The 21,282-nt window shown below is 35.5% G+C and overlaps 1 protein-coding gene across 1 annotated transcript in view; it reads right to left on the bottom strand.

Moving 5' to 3' along the window:
- Window positions 1–16,153, bottom strand: part of LOC117174814 — a 70,523-nt gene extending 54,370 nt beyond the window's left edge. The window contains exon 1 of the mRNA XM_033364194.1: window positions 15,130–16,153. Within this exon, the coding sequence (XP_033220085.1) occupies window positions 15,130–15,149 (20 nt within the window). The 5' untranslated portion in view covers window positions 15,150–16,153. The remainder of the gene's footprint in view (window positions 1–15,129) is intronic.
- Between the last annotated feature and the right edge of the window lie 5,129 nt (window positions 16,154–21,282).

Here is a 21,282-nt window from a genome sequence, read left to right as displayed (position 1 = left end):
TTTTTTTATTTGAAGTTTTTAAAATTATAATACTACTAAATTTACCCATTATTTAATAATAACTTAAATCATTTTTAATTCAAATCTTAAAAGCGTTAAAAATTAAAATAACCTTGGTTTTAATTTTGTAGAATTTACAACTAAAAGTCTGTTAATTGAAGAGCTTATTTTAAGGGAATATCGCTCAAGAACTAATTATTTCAAATTGAAGCGTTTTTTAAATGTAAAATTTGATTGAATTACATTCAAAATAAAAAATGTATAATTGGAAATGTTTAAACCTAAATAATCGTTTTGAAATGAATTTTCAAAAATGGATAATTTTAAATTGAAAGAACTAATAATTGGACAATTTAAAAATAAAGAGAATCAAAATTGAAAATATTTTAAATTGGAAAATGCCTCCTACTTTATAAAATTTAGGTAAAAAATGTGCAATTTAAGAAATAAATAAAGTTGAAATTAAATAACAAATAAGGCAAGTAAAACAAATATAAAACTATAGCAAGAAATATTTTAAAAAAATGAAATCCTTTCATTTGACAATATAATTCAGATATGGACTTCCGTAAGTTTAGAAGCTAACTGTTTTTTATTCATTCAACGTAAGCAGAAATTCCTGAGTTTAAAAATACTGTAAAATAAAAGCAATTATGCTTGGAAAAAATTGAACAATTTTATTTGAATTAATGAAGGAATTAATTTTTCAAAATTTTCTTGACCTTTGTAAGTATTTTAAATCGGGGATTAAGGAAATGAATTGTTTGTGATTATTCTTCCTTAATAATATTTTTTCTTTTCACTGAAGATCCCTTATTTTTCTTAAACGAAAGTGGCAGCATAAGATCTAGAATAGATAAAAAATGTCATCATATGATCACAAAATAGCAAAATAACATTTCTGTAATTTAAGTTTAGAATTTAAACAAGAAAAATCAAAACATCCCCACACGGTGAGCCTCAGCGTAATATAACCTAAAGAATGCATTACTAGAACTGCAGAGGTTTGTATATATTTGGAAAAGAGCTTTTATCAGAAAAAGCTATTGAAACATTAACTTAGTCACCAGTTTATTACATGTTCGTATAATTTAAAAAATTTAAACAAAATTAAATTTCAAAAAAATAAATGTTTATTTAAAAAAGTATTTGCATAGCATCAAAAGAAATATCCAAAAAATATCCTCTAATTTCAAGGAGCTTTCAGCTACGTTGGTGGGGGCTCGTCGTGCCTCTAGAATGCAGAATTATCAATATAATTTTATGGAATATCTCTTCCATTTTTGTTGTTCATCAACTTCATAGAAGTTAAGGACTCGCGTAGACGTTGAACTATTGCGCTTTCCATCGGTGACTAAACGATCGTCTTATAAATATTTAAACTCGAACACTGACCCTTCTCAACGTTCGTTTGGTTGTCGCTACACCGTGCCAATCAGGTCACGTGAAACGGTAAGAGCAACAGCAGACGGAGTGTAAGTGCAAAATGATGCAGTTGAGAAGTGCATTACTTGGCTTAACCGCAATGAGAGACCGATAACGGATCGGGGTCGTTATCGCCATCGTCTCACGTTACAAGGCGAGACGATTCTTGATATGAACGCGTGTCGCTGCCTGTAGGATTTCTCATCTCCTACAACCACTTCCTTCTGCTCAGCTTTATTTCCAAGCTTCACTTCCCACGTGACAAACTATCCAACTATTCATTGGATCAGGTCATAACTAGATTTAGATGAAAGTTGGAATACACCTATGTCGTAAAAGAAAACGACGTGCTCGTAACATGTATGCATAGAGAACTATGAATAACATTCGCAAGAGTTCAGACAATCGAGGACTACTTTCAGTGCCGATTTTAGAGGAATTATACATATGTGACAGGATTTTCTTGAGTTCGACGCCCGGCACCGGTTTACGGACAAAACAAGACGCCCAATCCCAGCGACAATTCAGCGCAATAAAGTTTTCCCGGGACGGTAGTGGTATTGGTGATCGGAGTCACGATGAGGATGGTAGCGGCGCCCGAAAACTTTGGAAAAGTGGAAGTGCATCCTCTCTTTTCCACTTTTCCACTCGTTCTGATTCTCTCTTTCCATCTTTCTTCAAGGGTCCAAGTCAGAGAAAGGTTGACGCCCCTAGCAATACTCTAAACTTAAGTCGCTGGGCGAACAAGAGGTGGACTGGTGGAGAGGATTCAAGGGAAGGTATGGCGAGCGAGCGATCGACTCGGCGAGTTCAATTTGTAAACAGGACTCTCAATAATGGAAGATTGTTACACCCGAGAGAGCACACTGGTGAACAATGCGTTGAAAGTTTAACGCCGGGAGCTGCTCTTACGCGACGTTGGATCGATTGAGATATAGGTAGAGATAGTTACTTACACCGTTTTACGATTGACCTAGCGGCAGAGGTAAATGTCCCCCCACACATACACCCTATATGTATGGAAAAGATTAATAGCCTATTATCGCACAAGCTGAGCTCTCAGGGTACATCTCCATTACTGGATTGAATGGAATTGAATCCTACTGAAATCCCTACTATAATGAACGAACTTTTCATTTAGACTGAATACACAGAGTGAAATACATTCCAAATGATTCCGCTTCCAACTAGCTTCTAATTCGAAGTTAATACAAGTGGTTGAATCCGTAACCATTCAAAATTATTCTGTTGTCAAACTACACTCCAAATGACAAGGTGGCGAACTTTCAAAGCTTTAAAATCCCATATAAATGGAACTGGGAGAATCAGTGCCTTTAACTCTGAAACACCTTTTATTTTGTCTCGACGAATTAAGACCTTTACATTTAGTATCTACGAGATAGAAACTTATAATTTGCACACATCGAAACACACTGTGTTATCTTTTCGATTTCATTATGATTATTTCCACGCATTGAAAATGATTTCTTTGTCAATAACATGTTTATGGAATGGTTCAAACCTGGACATCCGAATTAAAAGATTCTATTAAGCTTAAGACACTGGAGTCTCTTAATGAATTTTTACGGGATTCTGAAGCTTCAGAAGTTTGTCACCTGAGATAAAACCTTGATATTTGGACATTACAAATTATACCGCGTTATTCAATATACAGATTTTCTTTTTATTGGTACAATCGTTAAAGTCTAATTCATTTGGAGTAGAATTTATTTTTGACACGATTCGGATTCATTCGGACTAGAACAGATTTCACGAATTCAGGCGGATTTACTTTGATTCCATTTGAATCTGAAACTTCGACCAAGACTACAACTATACAAATTTACACAGTAGATATCATAATGTATTATGAAAGTAATAGTTTCAAATAAATTATTCTACAATAATTCCAACCACCTCGAGACTTGTATCATCAAAACATGATACATTATCGCTCATATAGAAGAATTATGCAATTTGCCGATAAAAACGTTCTGACCTACTGACCCAAAGACATAAAATTACACGAGTAATGTCGAGTGACAATATATTCTTGGTCAAGAATCTCTCTCCATGAAGGTCAATATAATAAGAAACTGTGATAATTTATGTAAGATGATTAATGCTGTATTATTCTCCGTTAATAATGCCTTATATTCGTGTAACTGAAGTTCCAAACGTTCAAATGAACGAAATATTTTTCCCCATTTTTATTTTATCCATCAATATTGTTCCAGCTGCATTTTAAAATATGCATTATATTTCTGTTTCAATAATGAATGAATTCCAATATAAATAAATAAACATTTTAGCCCTTTTTATAGTTTACATAATTATCAGTAAAAAATTTCGTTCATTCGAACTTTCGGAACTTCAGGCACATCTTATATTCTAATATTGTTCGCGTTGTATCTGAATAACGCATACACCTAGCGATATGCCGAGAAATTCATTTTACTATCAAACTGATGGAAATCAATAAATTATGTATAACGCATTGTTAACTATGCGCGTTACGAGATAGCTTGTCATGAAGATCATAAACTTTATGAAGGTAAACCAAAGTAATTTAGTCTTAAAGTGCTGCATCATCTACTTAAAAACATCTTTCTATTAACTATTACATTATTGCGAAGATGAATTTGTAATCAATATTTAATGATTATCATTAATGTCTTAGGGACCTGTTTTGTCAAATATATTCAGATTTTGATCACGAAAAAAGTCATCAAATTTTCTGTGGATAAACTGATACGGTGGGCGAGGCCATCTGGAATCCGGTCAGTCCAGACGATTTTTGGAGGTAATGAGGTTCACTACGTCGCTCTAATAAATTAATCTTTTCTCATGGCATGCGAGACTTCAAAAATGTCAATAGCGGAATCCAAATGCTACCAATTTGCACATATTTCTTCTGTATATCTATGCTATATTTTCCAAACTAAAAACTTGTTTTAATAATGTTTGACGGAACTGCAACTTAAAGCAAGTACTACGAATGGTAATTCGATTATAGTTTATCATTCCGCAATTTGTTGTCTGCTTCCAGACTTTTATCGGCGTTTGTGACGTGTTCGAGTTGATTTGAGATGGGCCGGTACGAGTGAGTGGATGTATCGTCAACTCGTACACGCGACAAACACGAAAACAGCGACCGAGAAACCGGAGGAAGAGAAAAGGAGGACGAAAGAACCCGGGTAATTGCCCAGTGCACTGGTTCAATTAAAAAGTCAATCAGCCACCGCCGCCTCCTTCGCCGGCTCCTTCGTTCGCCATTCCAGTATGAAATGGACCTTGGTGACGCAAAACACCTCTCGGACACGCTTGCCGTGCGACTCCTGATAATTTCTATCACAAAAAGACCCAACAAGTTTACCGTTTCAATCTCTATTTTTTAACTAATAGGGTTGTCAAGAATTGAATGCTGACAGTAACAAAGTTTCAGATGCAGACGATAAGCCGTAAATTGAAAACAAAATTATATGTAACTAATTTAGCTCGTACAGAAATTTCGTCAATTTTCATCAGATCATAAATACCACTGTCATCGATCCCAGAAAGTATCAATTATGTAGCTTGGAATATCTCATTAACACTGCCCCTATATGATAAAATTGTGGCGAGTTTCTGAGTACAAATTAAAATTATACAACCTTTCCATAAAATACTTTTGCCTGAAATTAATAATTTTTATTCATTTATTTCCAAGAAGTAGGAAATACCTTCATTAGCTGTATGTAGATATCGTAATCTGATTAAAGTGCTTGGCTTTTTAATATACCTAGCCAGTTGGAATGGCCATTATCAAAGAGAAACATTATGAAGACTATAACTTGAAAGGCTGTTATTAAACCCAGTCCTTGCAATTTAATTTATGGACTATTAATCCATTTAAATTAATTTATAGTCATACTCTTTGGAAGCCTCGAACATTTTATTGTTTGAAATAACAGCGGTTGAGAGAATGGATAAATGAGGGTTGCAGAATTACATTATAAAAATGTATACACGCGAATCAAGCTTCAGGCAGATGTAAATCTTTCTAGTCTCGATTTTTTATTACTTTCACAACGATCTACACGAGAATCGAAATGGTGGAATCTCAAACATTCCTTTCTAAGTTTGATTTTAAATAGGGGCCCTTTATCAGCGTTCTATAGGGGTACACCCACCTATTGTCTTCTTCTCATGACTAAATTTATTTGATTCAGGAAGGTTCTATTGAACTGTTGGATTATACTGAACTCAACTCAGTATTCACTTGCCTTCTGTTTACTTTCCTACAGATTTAAATTATGGTTAGCGCCTTGTCAAGGAAACCATGAAACTATCGATGATGGTTTTATCGCACCAAGCTTCCATGGTCATAAATGAATGAGCCTTCCGTCTTTTTGTCGCGTCCGGGTAGCGATAGTCTTTATGTTCCTCGGCTATTACGAAGCTTCATAGGTGGCACGTACGTCAGGGATAAAATAAGATGAGCCCAACGACGAATAAATGGGTGGAGATTAGCGACCGTGTAAACACGTGCTGCACTTGGCGCAGTCATCAATTCTCGTGCCGACCTTCTCCCCTATTCCCTTCGCCAACTTCCCCTCTAGCTTATTCCTGATATACTCCCAGGTATCATCTTTTTCACGCAAAATTATTATTCAATAACATCCTCGCATTTCTTCCCACTTCCACTCCCCTAGATAATGTGATCGTCTCATAAATCCTTCTCGTTAGTCGGTTTGCGAATTGAGTTTTCAATTACCCTTCACTGGACCCGACAGAAAGTAGGTACTTAATGGATCTGAGATTTATCGATCTCGACCAAGAAATTTATATACTTCGAGGCCTTGGATGAGTTTCATGTGGACCTCGTCATTTGATTTCTTGCATTAACATAAGTGAGTCGTTAACTGCATGCCGGTTTTGCAGGTCGAGTATCAATTACAAGTAATAATTATTATTAATACAATAATAACAAATTTACTTGCTTCAATTATACTATATGGCTTTTTTCAATCTTCCGTGAATTTGATTAGCCAAAAGTGAAAATTGTACCAATGAATCGCTTCTTCTCATCAGTGAGTAACGAATTTCCTCGATGTATATCTGTGGTTAGTCACTTGTATTCGCGCTTCCCAGCACATATGTTCCTGAGGCCTGATTCTTGGAACTATCCCAGAAGGTACAACATTAAAAGTGCAATAGCCCGATTTTGATGCACCCGCTCTATCGGTTAACGACCGTCAGCAATTGGCCTCTTGGCTCCGATTTGCGGCATAAGCTAATAAAGCTGCAGGTAACTCCCGCGCCAACAAAATACAAATCGAGTGGCGTTGCTTTGCGATGCATTGCCGCTGGTTGTCGCTCAAGCCGAGAAGAATCGTCGCAAGTTTATAGGGTGGAATGCCCAACCCGTGCGCCACAACGAAAAATTATGCTCACAACCTCGACTCGGAGGAGAAAAGACATCGTCAGGATAACAATGAAGATGTTGCTTGGCATAAGTTTCGCCCGAGCTGCGATCTTTTATCGCTCAAAGAGACTTAAAGAGACCAGCTCAACTACATTGCTAGTTTATATTAATCATCCCATATTGCGCCTTTTGATGTTTCTTTCTCAAGCTATTTTATCCTTTACATCAGGTCTAATATTACAGTCCATAAATGAATAGCCTACTATGGCTCTCACTAATAATTAAAATAAATTATGTAGATAAAAGTGCTTTTCATTTCAACTTTCGCTTCTTCCGCATTTGCTGTTACAATATCTCTGCCAGAAGTCAAACTGAGGACACGAGCAAAGACCCTGTTTTAGTAGCTTATCCATGTTTCTACAAGTGTACTAGGAACAGTACTCAGAGCACATATTTTACGCAGTAAGATTACACTGTTACCTAACACCAGTTCGACTTATGCCCCGTAATGAACACCGGATGTGGGAATATTCTGACCAAGCACATTTCGTTCCGTGGGTTACTACCATCAGTATTCCATTGGTAGCGCTGGTACTGGTAGCTCACGGCTACTTGTGACAAGCGGAGGCGCTCCCGTGCCGGCTCCACGCATATACCTTGAGGTTGAAAACGCGATCGTCGGATCATGGACTGTACCGTGAAAGAACGTGAGTAAGACCATGAAACTCTAGAAGTACCACGGAAACTCGTAAAGGAACTCTGCGATAATCGAATTCGTTTCATAAAGCTTTTTTTAATTATCAAACATTTTTTCCTCTAAATCGAAACTCCTTCAAGAAAAGCAAGTCAACTGTTAAGTGGGATTTCCAGAGAGACTTGGAAACTGATATCTGAGTTCCTATAATTTTTTCGAATCCTCTTTCCATATTTCATTTTGATGTATAAACATCTTAGACCGTGATATGAAGGGTAAAGCCTGAAGCGGAGCGTTAAATGCCTCAAGCGACATAAAAGTGAAACTCGCTTGTTAATAGCCATAAGTATGGTACGCGTAGAGAGAGGCAGGTTCAAACTTCTATAATTAACATTATAGATTACGTATGATTGTTTGGAATCAATTAGTAGCTATTTTAAACTCTAGAAAACGTGCATATTTTAAAGAATAATTTTTTTATGTATAAAAATCTTAGAACTCGAGCTAGAAAGTAAAGCCTGTGTCCATTCATCGAAATAAATATGGTATGAGTAGAAAGAGGCAAAACTGTGATTATTATTAGTGGAAATAGTGCAGGTTCAGATTTCTAGGATTTACATATTATGGATCATAATTTAGATAAATTATTAGCTACTTTATACTCTAGAGAACGTATTTATTTTGAGAAGTCATTTGTTTATATGTAAACATCTTAGACGGCGATATGGAGGGTAAATCCTGTGTCTATTTATAGACAGTATGAGTGGAAAGAAATCGGATTCAGACTGTAGTCTTTATTGCCGGTATTAGATTGACATTATGGACCATGTAGGATTGATTAGAATCAATTGTAATCTATTTTCTACTGCAGAGTTCGTACTTATTCCGAAAATTCATTTTTAGATGTATGAACCTCTTTAATCGTAATATGGATGGTAAATATGATCTATTTTTAGACATAAGCATATTACAAATAGATAGACAAGAGTGTAAACTCATAATGCATGAACTGACTAGAAAAAAGTCCGGATCTTTGTAATTAAGTTGGGAGCTCTTGTTTACTCGTTTCCAGTGGAAGGCGTTACAGAAAAGAGGTGCACACGCCTTATCGCTGACTGTACTTAAGTAGGTATATGGCTACCTACCTACCAACCTCCGCGAACGTTTACGCCACTCTTTCAGTCTCCTTTCCCTTGCGAGACTGACGAATAAGTGCTTACTTGCACGGAGCAAGTACTTATGGTTGTAGATACGCACATACTATGCCGTACACATGGCATACTCATGGCGTTCAATTACAGACCTTCGTGCGTGTTCGAACCCTATAGGTTTACTTGCCCGGTCGCGGTCGGCTGAAGCTATTGCGTTTTCTGCGATTATAAAAACACTGCTATTACGTATTAAATTAATAATTAACTATTATGTTAACAGTGCTCGTGCAGTATCGAAGCTAAAATTACCACGTGAAACCCGCCTATAAATTAACACTCTATCTGTAATAATTAATTGTAAAATTGCAAATATTAGTCTAATCTAATTACTACCTAATTATTGATTACAACTTGTAGTAATTTAAATGTTTGTATATTCATTAGGGTGTCAATGAAAAGAATTAATATTTTTTAACGCCAACCAATATTGTAAGAAATTCGTTTGACGTTTATCCCTAAAATTATACTTCTTGAAAAAAGGTAACTCGTATTTTTTCATTAACTTATTTCTAGAATTCCCTCAAACTTTGTATCAAAATTGACGTTTCCAAACATTAAATTTTTTTCAATATTTTATCAAATTAAAGAAACATCCACACGGTTAAATGTAACAAATTTAAAAATAAAAATGTAAGGACGATGTAGAAAAAATAGTTTATTATGTAATTATTTATTTAGCAACAGTTACTGGAGATTTTCGTATGCTTTACACGAAAATGCCTACTTTTGATACAATTTTTATCATTAATGACCTAATTTGTTTCTTGAAATGTAACTTTTAATTTTATTTGGGCGAATTTTATTTAAAATAAACTAGAAATAAGCTAAATGAGTATTATCTAGATATTATGGGACCAATTAATGAAAAATTTATTTGATGTAAATTTAACCTTATTTTAATAAGAATCATGCAAACAAAATAGAAGATAATAATTTAAAGAACATAATAGGATGTCAATCATGAAAATTGAAATAACTGATGTTAAATAAGAATTTTCCTATTCTACTGTTTTTTTGCAGATAAATTTATTTGGTTAAATCTGTTTTAAATAATAGTTATGCTATTTCCTTCGATTTTATAAATTATTCTGACGATTACAGAATTTTTGGGTGAGATAACTCTAGAACATCCTTAAACTGTAAAGCCATATAATACTTACCCGATTTCAGCCTTACTGAAATTTTTTTCTAAGCAACTCACGTACATAATATATCAAATTGAAAATGTTGGGAATATTATAAAAGACGTTAATGAAGCTTTATATGGTTCTTTAGAATTACATTAATAATTCTTTTTGTAATTTAAAATTATAGTACATCAAAAACGTTCCTCAGTGCCTGTTATTTAAATTCTCAATTTTACAAACCATTATGTCATTTCATGTAGACAGGAGTTGCTGAAAAAAACTGTTGTTAAAGTACGAACTGGGCAAGTAGGACATGGTATTAAAGCATTTAAATTGTCTTAATTAAAACAGGAAAAAATGCAGCATAGCTTTTTTCTCTCAAGACTTGAATTGAAAGATAGAAAATGGAAATTTACAGTTTTAATCACTATAATTGTTTATCTTTATTTAAACAGAAAAATTGTAGTGTTATTCCATAGAAATGATGCTTTGGGATATAGCAATATTTTGAAATTTAGATTGTTTAAAATTTTTTAATTCAGATAATTTAACGTCCGTACACAGTAGAATCTTAAATATTTTTTTAATATCTCTGAGAACTCTTTATGTTCCTGGTATATACATATGATACCCTACGTTATTTTTTAGACGTTTCTAAGGTATTCAAATATTTAACGTAAAATCCAGAAAACATCCCATTATATCGTATTGGTATCCCAGGGATTTGGAAATTTCCATATATCTAGCAGAAATCTCTGGGATATACACAGAATATCTTAGACATAAAATATAATATCATTTATATTTTTCGCGTGGAACGCGAACTGATTTTCGGTGCTCTAAACACGGTATAACCCATTTTCAGGTTCCTTATTCTCGCCTTAATATACACAAACAACCAGGAATTGAAAACATTTCTAACAAACATTGCAAGTTTATTCCTTTTTCTCATTTTCAAGAGAAAAGGTAGTAATTTTTATGGGAATTACAATATATTTACACCTTTAGAAAAAAATTGTCATAAATCTTGTGTTATTTCATGGTTAACAGAACGCAAGTCTCTAAAGTGAAACTTTGTATGAGATATTCAAGGTGACTATACGAGCTCTCGTAAACGACATAAACGAGATATGTTAGTGACTATGGAAACTCGCAGATAGCGAAGGTAACAGTCTCCCTACATCTGTTTAGCCCTTTTCAAAAAAGTCTGCAATTTTCATTGTCCGTTTCAAGTATTAATTTTTAGCGTTTGAGATAAGTTTATTTGGAAGCAAAATCGTTAATTTCCTGATCGAACTTTGATAATCACAGAAATTATAGATAAGTAACTGCACAATTGCTCGTTTAATATGCATACTGAAATATCCGCATCGGTGCTTTAGAGTTTTTTTGTCTACAACGAGGCTCTTCAAAAAAGTCAATCTGTAAATCCCAAGTCCCGGTCGATGACGATAACGGTAATGGACCATGGCGATTAATGACCATTTGGAAGGAGTATACAACGTAGGCACCCGCCCTCTACCACATTCACATTCTAATCAGAACTTAGAATTTCAAAAGTATTTCCTCGGTCCATTTCGGTAGATACTTGAAGGGATATGAAACTCTGGAATGAAATTCATCTCGCCTTATTAACGACACTCAATTTCGATTATCTAAAGTGAGGATAAGAAACAAATTCCTAAACTTTCATTCATTTAATATGTCGACATATTGATTTAACGTACTTTCTAGTATTATGGAATTTTCCGTACAACTAAACAATTTCAAGCTCCTGCACATTACGGAAATTTCTGTAATATTAGCTCTGGCGTTAATACTTGACTGGATAATCTTGCGCAAATTCTGTAATACTAGACTGTGCCTTGATGTTATATTTAAAAATAACAGTCCTTGATAATTGTTGAAGACTTTTTATTTATATGAAATAGAAGTCGCAAAAATGTAAGTATATATAGGTGAAGGAAAATTGAATGAAGCCTTAGGTCTGGAGATGGCTCGATATCAATCCGCGATGTAAGTATAATGACATTAGGTGACCTTGTTTTAACGATTGCACAGTCTTCTATTTCGCAGATATAAAACACGTACCTCTCAATATTCCTTGGTCTCAAGAAATTCGAATGGACGCGCAAAAAAATGAAATAATGTCCCGAAAACTGACTTCACAGATCATTGAAACTCATTCCCTGCCGCTAAAATCTTTCTTGTGTTCAGTTATTACTCATATTAGCACATGCACCAATGGAGTTGACAATATTTGCACACTCGTAGGTCACTCTCGATCGCGTGTAAGTGCATTAACAGCAGTTTTGCGAATCTACATTTTCGTTCTAATATTTAGAAAGCTTGAGTGCAGTTTTTCAGAAATCTCTTATCACTCGTGCGAAACACTCTTGAAAGGAATTTGTACATCTCTACCAGGAGATATCGTAATTTAATCTTTAAAGTTTTTAAAAGATAACTAGAGGCATCTTGAATTTCATACAGTGATAGTTACACTATGTAGTGTTTGGCAGTTCCGATTTTACCGGAAAAAATAGTTTTTTTTTGTTACCAGTAACGCCTCTTTGGATTGAAATTTTTAACTGTAGAAATTAAAAAACATTTACATTTTTTCACAGTACTTCAAAATTATGTTTTTCTCGTTTCTTCCATGCTTACTAAAAATTTAAAGAGACAGAAATTTTAAAAAATTCCAAATTAGTGGACGAAAATGTATAAAAGTGTTTTTTTCTTGTCCAAAGGCAAACACAACTTTTATTTTTTCATTCAATTCTATTCGAACTGATTTATTTATTGTTTAGTTCAGCCTGATCCATTATTATTGTAAAAAGATTACATTTTAGCGCTGGACTTCAATTCTACAATATAAAATTCACGTATTAAAAATGTATTTCATAAACTAACGACAAGGTAACGCATTAGGGTTTTCAGTAACAATAAAGTGTTACATTTGAGTGGTAAGGTATCAAACACAGCCTCTATGTTCATCATCAAAAAGGCACGCACTTACGTAGGCTTGTAGACTACGTTATCTAGCTCTCTATGCGGAATTTAAAATCAAACAATAAAGGAAAAATGTAATACGTGATGAAATGATACATTTCCGTCATGGAGTTTTCATAGAGGAAGGAAGTACTCAATACATACTCTGAATCGTTTCTATTGAAGAGGATAGAATGCAAGCGAGATATGCGAAACGTTACGTAATTGTGTGATAAGAGAAAATAGCAACACACGTGCATGTCGCTTTAGAAATTCTAGCCTTTGAAAAGTTCAATGAATCAAGTGACACTGAGTATCTAAGATTCCCTCGCATGTACCATTGGTTATTTCCATTCAAATCTCAATCGTACACAAAGTCAAGTGATCTCGTGCTTAGTCCTGCGATACTCGATTAATTCCAATGCGACTTTTTATCTTTGCAATCAGTAATTGCACTCATGGTATCATTCTTCATAGTAAACCATAAAGCTGCCTGGTCGTTATTTATCCACGTCCATTGACGATAAGACTGGAACCAAACTCCATTAATTAACATGTGATTCTGGATATCGTATTACTTTAGGAGTGATCGGATTACCTACTCAGCGATCCTTATAAATATCAGAAAGAAAGAGCAGTGGTAAAAAATCTAAGAAGCATAGCCGTCCTAGCGGTTTTGAATACCGAGGGTTTCGACCGCCTTTTAATTAAGCGCGACTCATCCAGAAGGCATTTTAATTGCGAGGCCCTCTTATCTAAAATATGCCTCGTTATCGTAGACGTATCGTCTGATTTTCCGGCTGACAACCAGCTGAGTCTGATAACCAACTGAGAGGCGGCATTCTATAATCGACTGTTTACTGGAATCTCGAATCGTACAATATGCATCACCGGGGGGTGCCTCCTTCTTTCGACGTAGTCTTTTGATTTTGCAAAGAAAACGGCCAAGGATTCTGAATAGTACCTCGAACTCTTTACAATCGCACGTGTACGATAAATTGCGATAACTCCGCGATTATTATCAGCGATTCAAAAGTCCATCGCTATTGATGGATAAGCGAACCAAATAAGGATTTATATTTTAAACTACCTACAGTCGTTCTAGAAAAATAATCTTTAGTTTCGGAACTACGGTTTGATATTGCGTCGAATAGGAAATAGTCTTATTACAATTTTTCTTCCCATTGTTCGATTGATGGATGGACCTATCAGGGAGGTTGACGGTGAATGACTCAAACTTTCCACAGGGTTTTCATGAAAACTTGCCGACTGCGCTTTTGAAAGAGGTTATTGCCGAAGGCATATTAGGGAGCAAAACACACTAGGCATTCAGGTAAGAACATGGGGTGTAAATTCGTGGTTAGGGTTGAAATCTTGCGGTGCGTGAAAGGGAGAAAGAGAGAAAAAGCTTAAGACAGGTACTGACTGAAGAGAGAAAGTATAATAAAGAAAGCTGAATTACGGGGTCACGAAATATACCATAAAATCACGCTTCAAAGGCCCTCTAATCTCTTTCCCCTTAGCATGACCGTTGAATTGAGACTGGGTGAGTCTTTTTGTAAAGTCGTTACGATATTCTAGTGGAGCCTGTTCTTTTTATTGTAAGAAATATTGTATGTATACTCGTATTCTATGAATCGCAAGAAATCAATTTATTTGTGACTTTTATGATTCGATTTTGAATGGACTACGGTTACCAGTAAAAAGTTAAAATAAATTAATAAAATCATATAAATATAGCAGTAAAGTTAAGTCCACTCGCGATTAATTCGGCATTCCTATTTGTTAAGACAAGATAGGGTAAATTTTCGATGATAACTATCGCGAAGCAATACTCGACGTAATACTATCATCAATGTCAGATAGTATTGATTTGTATTTATACTTGTGTAGCTTTCAAGAAGATATCTCTGAAATTCTTACATTTGGTTCCGCGTTAGGCGACGTGGAGTATTCTTTTCGTAAAGGGGGTGCGTAATCCAGATACGACGTCATCCCAGTATTTCATGTATAAAAATCTGTCAGTCTGGAGCCAGGATCATTCACCACCGTCGTCGCGTGCGCACTTGCGACCACTATACCACAAAAAAGAGGAAACCAGAAAAACCGCAAGAGAGGCACACGCGCACGTCTCACGCCCTAACTCTTGCAAGTGCTCGGACACCCAAGCACTCAAATAGCAGAGAAATACTCCTATTTCCTTCCTCGATAAAAATCATTGCAAAACGATTTTTGTTTTTAAAGATTAAAAACGTTTTATTCGAAATTAACACTCACGTGCTTAGAGTGAGACGCATCCAGGCGCGTTGCGTCAGCAGCGTCGACGCATTGCGTCGGGCTGGCCTTCTTAGCTGCTTTTAAAATCCGTTCATCAACACCGCCGCAACACCCTTCGTTTGTCGATCGCGCACTTGTCACTCACAAGATCCTTGATCAATGACTATCCAGCGTCAAACACGTCCAACCACTTTGATTCACAGGTGCACTTTGAAATCACAAAGCTGTACCCTGATACAGATAACCATTAACCATTGCACTTTTACTGCTGATGATAGCTTGATCTGAATATCTTGGTTACATGACAACCGCGAGTTACACGTTTCCAATGCACCTCACTCTTTTGTAGGAAAAAAACACACCTCACTGTTGATTTCTACAAGAAACCGACTAGAGCGTCAATGAGACATAACTCGAGTAAAACCAATGTCACCTCTACACCTCGTGTGCACCCGGAATTCGAACAATTGTTGTATCGTATCCCAGGATCTGCACACGAATATTCCAACAGGCGGCTCCTGACCAGTCCCGCCGCCTCTGATGCAGCACTCAATCGTTGCACGTGACGGTTTTCCTCGTTTCTGATGAACTCGAGCACGTCGGCGACGACCCTTGGCACCATGCCAACATCTCCGCCCACTGTTCTCCAGAATCTGTAAGTATGCTTTAAACCTCCAACTGCCTATCCTAGGATCTTAGATCAAAAATCAACCAAATCATCAGGTTCATCTAAACACCCAGTGAAGATGTTGCAACGATTACGGTTGAGCGCACACTGATTTTGGTCAGTCCTAGTCAGTAGCATACGGCAGATTTGGGTGGCGAGCCTCCTATCCAGTACACTACTAGATCCGTTGGACCAATTTAAGACCAAGATCACTGAAGGCGGGATATGACAGCACTGTAACAGCAACACGTTGGTATCAGAAGCACACTAGTAGCCACACGTCCACGGCACACGGTAGAACACGGCTGCCACAAGGCACAACACGACAAGAGCGCGGCACAATTTGAGAGAGTCTCTCCTCAGTCTCGAGGCTCTGAAGGCGCGCAACAGTCAGCTCCACTAGTGTTCACTTCTCGCTTACCTGCCCGGTGCCCTGCTGCTTGCCTAGAATTCTCTACCCCCACCCTCTCTCGCGCCACCCCTCCACCGATACTCGTGTATCGTACACGAGGCTGCCCCTCCACCGTACAGTCTTAAGCCCCTCTCATTTTACCTTCCCTTCCCTTCTACCCTCTTTTGACGTGCCAGCCGGCCACGCACGGCACCGCTCTTAGTGGTGCACGCGTGTACGACGCAAGACTATTCTATGACCACCCTGCTGCTACCCAGGATACCAGGGGTTGTGATCTTCAAGGATACCATCCTATTTTTTCCTGCTTCAACGCTTCTTTTTATTCTGACGCGATCATTTTTTCTTTCCCCTACACATGGGGTGGATTTGCCAAGCTACTGGTATATCCAACTGTCCCTCCTAAACTGCTTGCTGTTCATTGCTTTTATTTTTCCTTCCAATAATGTATACTGCCAAGAGTTTCTCTCCTTTTTCATCAGATCGAATCGTTCACGAACAGTTTTGTCTTAGACCTGTTGGACCGGATCATATAAAATAAGACTATTAATCATGATGACGTTTCTTCGATGCTAGAGAGTGCAGTCCTTTTACAAGTTAGGTGCCTTTTTTCTTAATCTGGTAATACTGTATAGTACTAAAAACGACATTAATATTGAAGATATGCAGCTATCCTATTACATAGGTTACTGTCCTCAATTCACCCCCTTCTTTAACTGGCTTTCCTTAAAAATTAGTTTCTTGGGAGACACGCCTGTCTCTTATCTTCCGATTGGTATTTTCTTATCAGTTATTAATAATTATTAGTAGTCACCAGGGACGCATTAGGATGTAATATAGAAAACTCTCAGTTTTCAGAATTAAAAATGTTAATCGTTCAAAATTTCTGAATAGAACTCTAAGAATTGTATGATAACAAATTGAAAATTGAAAATTTGTTGAATTTCAAATTGCACTTAATACTTTTCAAACATAAACCATTTCATTCGAAAACAAAGAAATAAAAAACTTAACCATTTCAAATTCGTAGCTTTAACATTTTTTAAATCTCAAATTACATACCTTCAAGTTAAAGAACTATGATCTAAGAGCCTTCAAATTTGTTCTTTCGTGTATTTAGAAGAATAAATAAAAATTGTTAATTTTATGTAGAAGCCGACAGCCTCTATCCAAGTATAACCGAGCCAAGCTTTGCTCGACTGTAATGAACATACGTGAAAAGCCTTAAGCTGTTCCGTATGTCCCAGCAGACATTAAAATTATAATATGTAACTTTCTAATACTTAATATATTTAAAATTAAACAAATTCCAGTTAAAGAACTGTAAATTAAAAAAATTTTAATTAAAACATTCGATGTAAAAGAGTTCTGAATCAGAAACATTAATCAACTTTAACAATTTTTACTTTAGAACAATTATAGGAAGTCAACTCAAACTTGTTGAATTTCTAATGTTGAATCACTTTTTAATTTTTAAATTGCTAGTTTATAAACGAAGGGTAGAAGTGTATAAGGAATCAAGCGTAATTTGTCACTTGTCAGGCGATACTAAAAGCGCGTTGTAAATTCAGCAAGACCATTAAAAAAAGTACATTCGAGATATAATTATGAAATAAAGCTGGTTTTTTATTTAAAAAGTCATCCAGTTTTGAAGAAATTGACAATGAAATTAAGTTATTGAAATTGCATAAAACTGAAATCTTACGTTCAAATTATGATTGCAATTACAATTTTCCATGTTTTCAAGAGACAAAAAATGGATAAAATTGGCAGAAGAATCAACCTTTTAAATTTTAAACTTTCAGAAAATATTCTTAATTAACCAGTTTTAATTCTGATACATTATAAAAATTGCTAATTTTTAAGGCACATTAAATAAAACAATAAAACGGCTATCATTTCTAATATTTATAAATTCTTAGAAGTCGTAAAATAAAATTATTGAAAAAATCATTTTTCAAATTAAACAGTTCCAACTTAAAACCCGATAAGTTTACGTATGAATGAAACATTGAAATTTGATTTATTTAATTATTGTACGATTTCCAATTTAATCTTTTTAAATAAATAAAACTGAATCAATTAAACTGAAAAATTGAAACTTGAAAATTTTCAAATACGAAACATGAAAAAATTTAAGATATTAACTTGTATTCGTTCACATTTCAGTTCACAATTCAATAATAACATTAATAACATTCAATAAACATCGCCAGATAGCGCGATTTTATAACCAAATGTTACATTGTATGATACAATAAAAATCAAGAATATCGTAAAATGTTTAGCGCCAAACATTAAGGGTGTTCATTCAAAAAAGAGGATTATAAAATGCTATGATATCGTATTATCTCATACACTTTCAAAAATTCCAAATTATCCCGTGAACGTCCCTATTACGGATAGGCACACTTTTCATGGAACCTATTTATATTTCATTCCTTGGCACCTTTTTCAAAACCTTATTCACCCATTCAAAAATTGAACTGAAACAACTTCATCACACTTTTTTCCGTTTCTTCTTCTTCGAACATTTGAAAGAACGCGTCTCGAAACCTCCTCAGAAGTTTAGATCGCCCATTTAAATCTAATAAGGAAACAAACTCACACAAAATTAATCTTTCGACCGATAAAAATTTCACAACTCTTCTGGACTTAACGTTAATTCGTTAAGGGTCAAAAAGTCATGCAATCCTTGTCTTCATTATCGATTTAGTTACATAATACCCTTTATTACACAAGAATCACGAACAACGAGCGAACGAGCGATCGCCGCTCGTCGCGCGACTGGCCCGCGTGTTGTCACTCTGTGAAGATTATTCCGAATTGGCAACGCAAGAGGAGTGGAACGACAGTAAAAAAAGCAACAACTCATATCGTGCGAGTGAGAATGAAACTGGTGACAAAACGACTCGAGGGACATTGAGCACGACGAGATAATTAATTATCAATCGACGCCCGATGATTATTCATATTCGAGACGAGCGACGAACACCACTGCTCATAACGGGAATTACGATTGACTCTACGTTTTCTAGAATCTCTTTAATATTCATATTCGCTATGACGTGTGAGCACTCCTGTATTTTACAACATAAATATCTTAATTATCTTGTCGACGGTCTTTACTCTTTGTTATTTCATTTTCAGCGAATAAATTGAATTCTGAAATAATCGAAGGGTCGGACGTGATGTCATTGGCGGGCTAATGTCGCCCAGAAAGTAATGCGTGACTTATTATGAGAATTTATTGTGGTCATTTATCGTCAAATAAAAGTAAAAAGTTCTATCTTTTGATCATAGTGGTTTTTACGGGATTTCGGGGTAGTAATTTATTCCGTTTTATAACACTATCCTTGTTGCTCGTCTAACGACGCCTAATTTAAAACCAATAAAACATCGCCAGATAGCGCGATTTTATAACCGAATGTTACATAGTATGATACAATAAAAATTAAGAATATCGTAAAATGTTTAGCGCCAAATATCAAGGGTGTTGATCCACAAAAAAGAGTATAAAATGCTGTGAAATGTTATTTTCCCATATACTTTCTGCAGTGTGTTTACAATGAGGTTCAACAATTCGTTTTTTCGGACAAAGTATACAGCAGGCTACAAAAGAGGGGACAAATGATTATACGGGTTTCGTCGTGGAACTGGTACGCCCAATTCAGACTTTTCAGTAATTAAGAGACGATTCGTTTCATTTCGTTAAAATTCCGACAGGTTGTCGCCAAAGTTCCTACAGCTTGGGCCTACATAAATTGATTCGTTCCTCCCTAGTTTGTTGGTGCCTGCGTGTGAGAATCCTACACCTTCCAGGGCCGCACGTATCTCTTTTCAAAATTGGAAACTCATCTTCAGAAATGCAAGAGTAACATATTTTAAATTATGTATTACTTGATGTATTCTTTTAAAAGTTACCCCTCGAATTTTCCTATTCAAAGAAAAATCCTATTAAAGAGTCGACCGACCTTTCTAAGAAGACTTGGGTTTTTTCTCTGAAGGATGATCCTGTCTGCAGAATGGCTCCCAGCTAATTACGAAAAGTCATGTTTTTTAAAGTTTGCAATCATCGACGACATGGTGCTTTTCTCAAAAAGGTCCTTGAATTTTACGATCCTTAAACTGGTGTCGGTAAAGTTTCAAAAATCGGATCGTTTGATGATCTTCAAGCATAAAGCTATCTCCCAAGATCTGGGGCATTGGTGTTGGGCTACCTACTTGACGTGTATCATTTTTTCCCCAGTCCCGTGAACGTCTCAAGTAGTTAGTTAAACTGTTAACTGCCAGAGGAGCGAAAAAAAGTCGGGAAGATCGGAAGAATAGGAGACACGCTTAATTATGGAAGGCGACAAGTGTCAGACGTGCACGAGCGAAGGTGGATTTACGAAAGAACCTGCCAAATACCTGCGCCCCAGCGGAGTAAATCATTGAATGCTCCTTTTGTTCGACCGAACCGAAGCCTTTTTACGGTCACGATCTTTGAAATTCCTGAAACTCGACTTTGTCTTTTTGCAGGAAGCTGTCGACCTTTAGCTTTAGAAAATCAAGATCTTACTGTCATAGCAGTCATCTTCATTAATAACTAAACCCTAATATTAGCAAACTAATAGGCTTAGTTCATCGTATCAAAAGACTCAAGTGCCATTTTAAACATAAGGGTGGTCCAAAAACCTTTTTCTTTAATGACACGCATATTGTTTCCTTTAATGTCAAAATCACGTCTAGTTTTTATAAACATTAAAAAATATATTATTATAGTTTTACAATTTATACACTAAGTTTGACTCAAGCAAAAGTGATTGTACGCAATAAATTTTGACTGATTCAAATAATGTAAATTAGACGGATAATTAAAATTAGTTGTTAATTTCGACTGATTAGATCAGTAAAAATTATTAAATTAATCAATGGGAAATTGTAAAATAATTATTGTGAACTATTTTGTTCCTGAGGGTCCATATAACCCAATCTCAAAAATTACAAAAAAGACATGGATTGAAAAAAAATTAAAAAATAGTTATTTTTCTCATGAAAAAAACAGTAAAATCTATGTTAGGTAGAATATATCATT

This window comes from Belonocnema kinseyi, chromosome 6, assembly GCF_010883055.1.
Source record: "Belonocnema kinseyi isolate 2016_QV_RU_SX_M_011 chromosome 6, B_treatae_v1, whole genome shotgun sequence".
NCBI lineage: Eukaryota > Metazoa > Arthropoda > Insecta > Hymenoptera > Cynipidae > Belonocnema > Belonocnema kinseyi.
This window is presented reverse-complemented; position numbering and strand designations above follow the sequence as displayed.